We start from the raw sequence: 10318 nt of genomic DNA on the forward strand, positions 1-10318 counted from the left end.
GCGGGACCCTCCTGAAAACCCCCGGCTGGGCAGGGCGCACCACTTGCAGCTGCAGCCCTTGCCTTGAGTGAGTGCGCCGCTCCCCACCCCGCTTGAACGGTGAGCAGGTCGCAGGGACGGGGGTCGGGGGGATGTGCATGGTCTGTAGAAACCAAGAAGCCAGCGCTTTTGACTTGTTCCAGCGGGGATCAAGGGCTGGCACCAGGCAAGGGTCCGGTGATTACTTTACCCCGCCCCGTGCTGTCAGATCCTGTCCCCAAGCCCTGACCCGACATTGTTGGACGATGAGGTCAGGCGAGGTTAGTCCATGCATAGACAGGGCGTCCGTCCGTCCGGAGCACGGACTCAGGGACTGAGCTCCACCCGCGGGCTCCATCGCCGAGTCCTCACTGGGGCGAGGGGAAAAAAGGGCGTCGGACATTAGCTGGCTGGCCCCGAGTAACCCCGGGTCGTGGCGCCGGCCCTGGGCCAGCTAGTGCTCCTGGGCTTTCCCGCGCGACCCTTCACTTCCTGGTTCCAGGAGCACGTGTGGGTACTGCGTGCCCTCTGAGTCCCCGAGGCCTCCCTTTTCATTCCTGTTCCTGCTAGCTTGCTATTCTGGGGACTCGAGGTCACGAGCTGGGGCTAGAGGACTCCGCATGGGTCGCACAGTGACCTTCTGTGAAGCTCCAGTCATCTCTATGACGGTCCCCCGACCTCGGGGGTCTGGGTGCTGCAGCCCTGACTGCGCCCCGAGGTGCCCTGTCTGTGTGAGGTTGTGGGGGTGGTGGTGGCTGCTTTTACCCCAGCCCGAGCGCCGCTGCCCCCACCGGGTGCCCCCTGCTGCTGGGAAACCCGGTGGTGGCCGCGGGCGGGCGGGCGGGCTGCCCAGACCACTGCGTCACCCCAACGGCGGGAGGGCGGTGGGTGACTCATCTGCTCTAACGGCCCAGGGTGTGGTCGTGGGGGTGGGGGGGGGCGGCGGCTGGGAGGCCGGACCTGCAGGACCGGAAGTGGACTGCCGCCTCCCCCCCCACCCCCGCGCCCTGGGCCTCTTGGGGCTACCTGGAGCCGGTGTCTTGGGAGTTCTGTGAACAGTTGGTATCTGTGGGGCAGAGAGAAACGGGGTGAGAGTGGGGATGGAGTGTGGGATCCGATGTGGAAGACCTGCGGCTGGGACGGGGGTCCCCCAGTGTTCTCTTTGACTCCAAAGCACCAGACAGCGATAGCTCTCTATCTCCAGCCCCCTCCCAGTTTCTCCTCCCTACTGCAAGGGGCAGACCTAAAACTGCAGAGGAGGCCAAGGCAGGGCGGGTCCAGTAGGACCCTACCATTCCAGAACCAACAAATAGGTTTTGTCCAACCGCAACTCCCTCTCTCACCCCAAGGCCTCTGCCCCTGCCCCCCACCCCGGGATTGGCCCCAATCCTTTCTTCATTCCATCCCTTCTCCCTCCAGAATTTTCAGCTGTGGGTTCTCTAGCTCAGAACACTTTCCCTTCCCAGGGAATTTCTTCTCCTGAACGACTACTTCCTGAGTCCGCTTCTTCACCCCAACACGGGTAATTTCCTATCTTCCCCCCACATGCTGTTCATCCCCACCATAGCTGCCTCCTGGAGGAATCCCTTGCACCTGGTTACACCCGAGCACTGCTGGGACGATCCCACTTCTCCCGTGCTCACAGCCTCCTCACCTCAAAGTCTGTGTTGAGAGGGTGTTTCTGCCGGGAGCCCCCACCCAGCCTCAAACACTGTTTGGTATACAGAAGCCATGGCAACGGCCCCCACCTCATCCCCTCCTCCCACGCAAGCTTTGGAGCTTCCTGTTTGTGTAGCCTCAGCTTTCTCTTCTGCTCCTGACTCTCGGTGGTGAGGGGCTGCCCTACGGTGGTTCCCTTAATTGTGGGCCGCCTCCCATCCTTGCTGCTGCTTGTGGCACCTCGCTCTGTTCAGCTGGTGCCCTCACTGTGCTGCTCTTTGAGAACAGTCCCTGCCCCAAATCTGAGTTGGGAAGTTCTCCTGTGTCCCATCTGCACGGTGGATGGAGAGTCCCTTTGTCTTCCCAGTTAAACACCCTAGCCAAGAACCCTGAAGTCCTCCCCGCCCCCTCCCATGTCCGCCTTTTCTTTGGCTTTGGCTTTGGCTTTGGTGAGGTAAGCTTCCAGCCTAGGGTCTGGGTGGGGCCGAGTGCCTGGCGTGGCCCCTCCCGTTTCCCGCCTATTGTATGTAACTCCAGGGTGAGGGTGAGCGTTGTTCTCACAGCTGGAGTAGCGCTAGGGTTTAGGTTGCTCGCTGCCAGCCTATCTCCCAGGTTGTTCAGCTATCACCTTCCTTTGGGGTCCCCAGCTCTGGGGGTCCCCCACACCTGTCTTCCAGCTGGGCATATCTCTTCTCACCCTGGTAGGCAACTTGCTTACTGTTTTCTTTATGGGAGGGCAGGGGCAGGTCCCCTGGGTGTCCCTAGGGTGGGCCTTCCCAGCTCCAGCAGCCGCAGCCCATCAGCTCCTGCCTGCCTGTGGGGTTGGGGAGGAGAAACAGCTGCTGGCCAGGCCTGGCCTGGTTGGAACTGCCCCTTCTCAGGACTCCGCCCTATGGCTCTGGCACCTCAGAGCTTGAGGGCAATGGCCCCAGAGTGGAGCAGATACACTGCAGCTGGAGGCCGCTACCCTGTCAGCTGTGTCCAGGCCCCAGGGTTGGGCGGTGGAGGGGGTTCCTCAGCATCCACTTTCCACCCAGTGGTGGGTCTGGGAGGCCAAGTTTGTCCTGTCTTGGGGGTTGGGGGGCACTGGAAGGGTCTGGCTTCAGGCCATTCTCTCTCTGCTCTTAACCCCAGGGTCTAGGTTAATCATTCTCCTGCCCTTTCTTTACCTGTGCCATGGTGATCCCCGAGCCTCAGGGAGAGGTTCCAGAAGAGAGGTCTGGAACTGGGCTGCGGAGAGGGGGCTTACTAGTGGTAGTAGCTCTTAGCCCCTTCCTCCTCCTACCTGTCTTCCAGCCATTCCCCTGTGCATCAGAGGTTAGAGGTTTCTGTGGCGGAGTGGCCGCTGGGGAGGGCGGGAATGCTTGTCTTGCTTTCTCCTCAGAACTCAGCCACTCCACCCCTCCTGCCTTCCCCCAGCTGATGGTGTGTGTGCCTGGTGCTGTGGGTCCGGGCCCAGACTGACATTTATCTGGCCCAGCTTTCGGCCTGGGGGAAGTGGAGGGGGCGGGTTGCTCTTAATGAGGTTTAAAAATAACTGATTTAGGGGAGGATCTGCCGGAAATGGGCAGCTTGATAAGCAGCCATGTTGGAGTCGGGACGGGAGGGACTGGCCTGAGACACAGCCTCCGCAGCTGAGAGGGGTTGAGGGTTTGAGGCAGGCTGGTCCCCTTGTATTTCGCAGAGTCCTGAGGCCCACTGAGCGGGAGTGGTGGGATTGTTTAACCTGGATGTGTGGGAGAGGGGGAGCCAGAGTGACTTCATCCCTGAAGGCCAACCTGGCCTGGAGCCAGATGTGGTTAGAAGGGGTGGCTCTCTTTCCTCCCCTTGAACACAGATGCCTGCCCTGGGGGTCCCCTTTAGTGAGCAGCCTGACAGCTAGCTCTGTTTCGGAGAAGAGAGAAAAGCCTAACCAGGGTGGGGGTGGGACAGAAAATGGGGACCGTTCTCGGTTCTTGGCTCCCCTTGGCATCCGTAGCATGCCCAGGTCTTGCTCAGCCTCTGAATGTCAGACCCAGGTGGTAAGTGTTGGTTGGGAACACACTGCCACAGTGAGGTTGGCCAACTCAGGCCTTTGGTCGGGAAACCACCCAGTTCTTGCTAATCAAAGCCCTCCAACGAAGTTAAACCCTCCTGTGTATTTCCCCGTCTTGCCTTCTCTTCCCAGGTTTCCCCAAAAATGTCACCCAGAGCTCCTGTATTAATTTCCTATTTCTGCTGTAACAAATTGCTACAAGCTTAGTGATTTAAAGCAACACAAATACAGCATCTTACAGTTCTACAGACTTCAACAGGGGTCTCACTGGCTAAAATGCAGGTGTTGGCAGGGCTCTGTTCCTTCTGGGGGTCTTGGGGCGAATCCATTTCCTTCCCTTTTCTGGCTTCTGGAGGCCACCTGCATTGCTTGGTTCATGGCCCTGTGTGACTCCAACTTCTGCTTCCATTTTTTGTTGTTGTTACTTCTCCCACTCTGACTCACCTGTCTCCCACTTTCAGTTAGTAAGGACCCTTGTGATTACACTGGGCTCATTTGGATGATCCAGGATAATCTTCTCCATCTCAAGATCTTAGTCACATCCACGAAGTCCCTTTTTGTCATACGAGGTAACAGATCCACAGGTTCTGGGAATTACGACATGGACAACTTTTGGGGGGCTATGGTTCTGCCTATCATAGCTCCTAGAAGGGAAAGTAGAATTTGTTTTTATTGTCTGGTTTCTTGTAGGAAATTCATTTTGCTTGCTGAAATCCCTAAGGACCTATTCAGGCCTCTCTCTTCCAGAAAGCCTTCCCGGGCTGCTTCTGCCCATCTGCTTCTTGTAGCTGCTACAACATGTGATCTGAACTGTGCACTTCAGTATTTGTGTACAATCTTTACCTGTTCATATGTACTCACTGTGTCTCCCTGATGGCACTGTGGGCACTGGAGGACCAAGGGCTTCTATCTCTTTCACAATCCCTAGCACAAATAGTAGGTGCTCAGTTAAAATCCAGTGGTTTGCACCAACCTAGATGGTTTAAAAAAAAAAAAAAAAGGCAAAGAAAACCCAGAGGTTGAGGGAGGGTAGATCCAACCAGTTTCCCAAGCTGTTCCACATTCCTCCTCCTCTCCCCAAATCATTCTCTTTCCCAGGGCTATAAAGAGCAGGGTTGCGTTTGTTAACAGTTCTGGGCCTCATCCTTGGGGCTCACCCTGGGGGAAATGGTGTATATCCCTGCAGGCAGAATTCCTGAATTCCCCACTCTCCAGGCTGCAAGGTGTTGACCAAAGGCCTGGGTGTGTCCTCTCTCTAGCACCACCACGCACTGGAATGGCTAACAGGGGACCTGCATATGGCCTGAGCCGGGAGGTGCAGCAGAAGATTGAGAAACAGTATGATGCAGATCTGGAGCAGATCCTGATCCAGTGGATCACCACCCAGTGCCGAAAGGATGTGGGCCGGCCCCAGCCTGGACGCGAGAACTTCCAGAACTGGCTCAAGGATGGCACGGTGAGAGCCGGGCCCCACTGGCTTGGAAGTGCAGGGAGAGCAGGACTAGGTCCAGTGGACTGGGGATTGTTTAACCTGAAGAGGGGAAGACTGAGGGCACACATGTCCCAGCCTCTTCCTCAGCCTGAAGATCTTTGTCAAGGATGTGAGAGGGCCCATGCTTCCCTCCCTTCCCGTGGAGTGGAGGGTAAGGGTGAATGTGTCTCCCAGGCAGTGGAAGGCTGAGGTGACACTGAGGAAGAAAATATCTCTAAGGAAAGAACTGTGGGAGGGTGTATTAGCAAGGAAAGACTAAACACTGGCTTTTCACTCTGGGCTCGGAGGCAGGAGGCTGGCAAGAAGGACTGTGAGGCTTACTCTAGTGAAAGAGTCCAAGCTGCCTTCAGGCAAGACACCAGACTCTCTGGTTCATTGTCTCTGGTTCTGAGGGTGGTGCATGCTAAGCTGCCATAGGTAGGTGTATTCTCACCTTTCCACCTCTGCTGTCCTCATCCAGGTGCTATGTGAGCTCATTAATGCACTGTACCCCGAGGGGCAGGCCCCAGTAAAGAAGATCCAGGCCTCCACCATGGCCTTCAAGCAGATGGAGCAGATCTCTCAGTTCCTGCAAGCAGCTGAGCGCTATGGCATTAACACCACCGACATCTTCCAAACTGTGGACCTCTGGGAAGGTGGGACAGGGCCAGGGGCTGGCTCCTGTCATCCAGGAGGCCAGAGATTGGGCTGGGCCCTCTTGACCGGGGAGAAGGGACTATTTTCTGGCTCCCTGAAGAGAAAGAGGGGTGTGTTTGTGTTCCATGGAACACTTGGTCATATTGGGGGCTGGATTGGAGAAGGGTATGGAAATGAAGAGTAAAAGTAATTAGGAAGCCAGGCCTGCTGACTTAGCAATAGAGGTGGAATCCTGGCATCTAGAACACTGTGGAGGCTGACATATTCCCATTCTCCTTCCCAGGAAAGAACATGGCCTGTGTGCAGCGGACGCTGATGAATCTGGGTGGGCTGGCAGTAGCGCGGGATGATGGACTCTTCTCTGGGGATCCCAATTGGTTCCCTAAGTAAGTATTGCTGGGACAGCCGCAGGGTCCAGCAGGTGCATCGTTTCTGCCCAGTCCTGTCCCTGGGAAATAACTAATCTCAGTAGCAGCTGGCCCTTTACAAAGCACTTTCAGAAAATTCCTCATCTCACTTAATCCTCACAACACCCTCTGGGATGGCAAGTGACTGTCCCTTTGGAAACATGAGGAAGTGGCTTCAGAGAGCTTATGGCTCTCGAGGGCAGAGCTGGCACCAGCCCTTGAGCCAACAGCAAAGCCTGTGTTCTGTCCAGGGAAGGGATTTACTAGGGCAGCCTGTGATCTCCTCTAACCACCACTCCCTTACCACCCAGGAAATCCAAGGAGAATCCTCGGAACTTTTCGGACAACCAGCTGCAAGAGGGCAAGAACGTGATCGGGTTACAGATGGGCACCAACCGCGGGGCATCTCAGGCAGGCATGACTGGCTACGGGATGCCACGCCAGATCCTCTGATCCCACCCCAGGCCTTGCCCCTGCCCTCCCACGAATGGTTAATATATATGTAGATATATATTTTAGCAGTGACATTCCCAGAGAGCCCCAGAGCTCTCAAGCTCCCTTCTGTCAGGGTGGGGGGTTCAGCCTGTCTTGTCACCTCTGAGGTGCCTGTTGGCAGCCTCTCCCCTGTGCTTACTAATACATTCCCTTCCCCGTACCCATCAAAACTGGACCAACTGGCCTCCTCTTTTCCCCTGGGACCAAAATTTAGGGCCCTTAGTCCCTGACTGCCAGGGCCTCTCCTCTTTCCCCCCTGGCCTGTTCTGTCTCTGAACTCTGTGCCCTCCGTTCATTCCATGGCTGGGAGTCAGTGATGCTGCCTCTGCCATCTGATGCTGGACTGGCCTTGCTTCTACAAGTATGCTTCTCCCACAGCTGTGGCTGCAGGAACTTAATTTATAGGGAGGAGCCTGTGGCAGCTGCTGCCCCGGCCACAGCTGCACTGACTGTGCTCACCACACATCTGGGGCAGCCTTCCCTGGCAGGGGCCCTCGTGGCTTCTCATTTTCCATTCCCTTCACTGTGGCTAAGGGGTGGGGTGAGGGGACGGAGAGGGAGGGCTGCCTACCATGGTCTGGGGCTTGAGGAAGATGAGTTTGTTGATTTAAATAAAGAATTTGTCATTTGTGAATGGACTCTGGCTGTGTCTGGGGCCACTGTGCCACTGTGGGGAAGGGAGGAATACTGGGCAAAATGCAGTGAGTGATGCAGGAAGGAGGACAGAGATGAGGTTGCAGTGCTAACCCCTGTCTTCAGTTTCCTCCCCATCCTCATTCTCACTTGGTTTAGGGGAGGGGAGGTTGGAATTGAGAGGGGACAGGACCTCACAGCTGAATGCAGACTGCGTAGGCAGTGTCCACAAGGAGGTAAGGCCCTTTCTAGTCGATGGAATTGGGTAATCCTGCCTGCTGCCTTTGGCTGGGTCTGCCTCTACAGCCGGAATAGCTTCTCAGTCACTAGGAGGGTGGGGCTGGCTGCTGGCACAGCCATGAGTCCTGGCAAGTGAAGCTGTCTCCAGGTGAGAGGCCCCTCAGACAGGCTTGGGGCGAGCTGGTCTGTGTTGGAGTTGGCCAGACCCATGTAGGGGCTGAGGGTGGGGGTTGCAGTGGTGAGGAAAGGTGGAAAGCTGGGGAATGAGCAGGAGTGAGTTGGTGGTGGTGGCTGGAGGGAAGAAGCCTTGTTGATTGATCCTAAGCACCTGTGAACTAAGTGCCCCGGAGAGACTAGCAGCAGAACTTCCTTTCTAGGTGGGTGGCCTTGGGCCACGATAATCAATTTTGGGTCACGTTGTCTCCAGCACCTATCCTTGACTGAGGCATGAGTGTTCTACCCATAGTTTCTTTTTTTCTTTTCTTTTCGTTCTTTTTTTTTTTTTTTTTTTTTGAGACAGAGTCTGGCTTTGTCACCCAGGCTGGAGTGCAGTGGCATGATCGCTCTTGTTGCCCAGGTTGGAGTGCAATGGCGCAATCTCAGCTCACTGCAACCTCCGCCTCCTGGGTTCAAGTGATTCTCCTGCCTCAGCCTCCTGAGTAACTGGGATTACAGGCATGTGCCACCACGCCTTGCTAATTTTTTTGTATTTTTAGTAGAGACGGGGTTTCTCCATGTTGGTCAGGCTGGTCTTGAACTCGCAACCTCAGGTGATCCGCCTGCCTCGGCCTCCCAAAGTGCTGGGCTTACAGGTGTGAGCCACCGTGCCTGGCTATTTTTTGTATTTTTAATAGAGATGGGGTTTCACCATGTTGGCCAGGCTGGTCTTGAACCCCTGACCTCAAGCCATCTGCCTGACCTCATGGCTCTGCCTTGCCAACACCGCAGCCTCCCAAAGTGCTGGGAGCCCCACGCATAGTTTCGAACCACTAGGTGTTACCTTTACCCCAAGGCTTCCCAATCAGACCCTGTGTCTCCCCAGGGGGAATTTGAGGGACCCTGGGCCAGTCTGACATTAGGTTCCAGCGCCATCAGCCTCACCCAGGGGCCTGGCCTTCCTTGCCCCCTCCCCTTTTCTACTTGAGGGTATCTGTCTCCCTAGGAGGAGAAAGGCACAGCCCGGTACCTGAGGGAAACAGGTTTGTAACCAGAGCTTTTGTTCTCTCCCCTTTTGTTACCCTGCTTCTCTGAGGCTCCCTCTTCCAAGAAGCACCCACTAGGGGACAGGCCCCATGCCAATGCTTCATAGCCATGGCTATCAGCCTTATCCCCACACCACACTTAGCCTTGCCACCTAGAGAGGCCTTGCCAGCCTCTCTCATACCTCGGGAGAGACTATTTGCTTGCTTGCTGCATTCCCACAGGCTATGGCACAGATAAGATAGGCTGCAGCCTATGGGCAAAATTCCCAGGGGATTAGATCCTTTATCTCCCATTCAGGAAGGCTTTGTGGAATGTTAGTGAGGGAGAGTGATGTCATTGCAGAGAAAACATTGAATTCGCTATTTATACTAAAACAACAAGCCGTTTGCCACCTTCCCTGGTTTAACTATTTATAGCTATACATTATTGGCCACACGCCTCGCAACTCTGAGAAATGCCTTTTGTTTGTCACAGTGCCAGCACTGAGAACCACTGCCTTCTCCCAGAAGATTCTCACAAACGCCCAGGAGGTGGATATTACTGTCATGTGTTCCCCATTTTGTCCTTAGATGAGGATACTGGTCTCAGAAAGGGCCAAGGAACACAAAGCAATTAAGGGAGAAGCAGGGATTTGCATCCAATCAACCCGGCTCCGAATCTGGCTGAGCCTGTGCACTTGTAGGCTCAGCAAGAATCGAAGCTGTCAAGGGACTAGGGGATAGAGGTGGTGGTGGGTGGCAGGGCGGTGCTCCTCACCTGTAAGCTGAAGATGGTAATTCCTCCCTCATGAAGTTGCCGTGAGGCTTAGATGAGCGCTGGAAAGCAACTTGCATGGGGAATGCTAGCACATAGTGCCAGGAAATGGAATTGTGGGGAATAAAAGGTAGAACATTTGTGTGTGGACCCTGGGCTGAGAGGGAGCTGATGTCCAGTAGTTTCATGCCCTTCACCACTGTCCTGTTGAACACGGGCAAAGATGCTTTGAGTAGCCCTATCCCCACTACCTGGAACAGCTTATTTTCAAGGGTGACACCAACTGTATTTGAGAGGTGCTCAGTCATTGGGCTCACCTTTCTTCTGGCTGCACCCACCACCACCCAAACCTTGTGAGGAATCTCAGTGTCCCCTTAATCCATCTAACCGCAGAGTCAGTTGCCTCCTTGTGGAGCTGGCCTCCACTGGCATCGCAACATTTTCCAGCTTGTTCGTCTGTCTGCTTTTTAGCATTTTGTCTCACCTGAGGTTACAATTTCATCCCTAACTTGGCTTCTCTCATCTCTGACCCCACTTCGGGCCCCTGAGCCCAGACTAGGCACCAGCCTGTGTATGATTCTGCCTTTTCTTGCCATCTCCTAACACCTTATTCTGTGTGGCTCTCTACAGTGGTGTCTCTCTCTCTTTTTTTTTTTTCTTATATTTTTCTTTCTTTTATTATTATTATTATTATTATTATTATTATTATTATTATACTTTAAGTTCTAGGGTACCTGTGCACAACGT

At 54.9% G+C, this 10318-nt stretch overlaps 1 protein-coding gene across 4 annotated transcripts; it reads left to right on the plus strand.

Moving 5' to 3' along the window:
- Positions 1 to 41: 41 nt before the first annotated feature.
- TAGLN2 (transgelin 2) lies at positions 42 to 7376 on the plus strand. Of its 4 annotated transcripts, XM_077996712.1 has the most exons (6): positions 2230 to 2378; positions 4174 to 4281; positions 4403 to 5168; positions 5665 to 5839; positions 6124 to 6226; positions 6559 to 7376. In XM_077996712.1, exons 3-6 carry the CDS (start codon positions 4989 to 4991, stop codon positions 6698 to 6700), a joined length of 600 nt encoding a protein of 199 aa, XP_077852838.1. In that variant the 5' UTR covers positions 2230 to 2378; positions 4174 to 4281; positions 4403 to 4988; the 3' UTR covers positions 6701 to 7376. The 4 variants fall into 4 exon arrangements, with proteins under 4 accessions (XP_014965737.1, NP_001252829.1, XP_014965743.1 ...); XM_015110251.3 differs by lacking the exons at positions 2230 to 2378; positions 4174 to 4281 and adding an exon at positions 42 to 99 and having other exon boundaries at positions 4928 to 5168; NM_001265900.1 differs by lacking the exons at positions 2230 to 2378; positions 4174 to 4281 and adding an exon at positions 47 to 99 and having other exon boundaries at positions 4972 to 5168; positions 6559 to 7271.
- Positions 7377 to 10318: the final 2942 nt, after the last annotated feature.

Source organism: Macaca mulatta, chromosome 1, assembly GCF_049350105.2.
Source record: "Macaca mulatta isolate MMU2019108-1 chromosome 1, T2T-MMU8v2.0, whole genome shotgun sequence".
NCBI lineage: Eukaryota > Metazoa > Chordata > Mammalia > Primates > Cercopithecidae > Macaca > Macaca mulatta.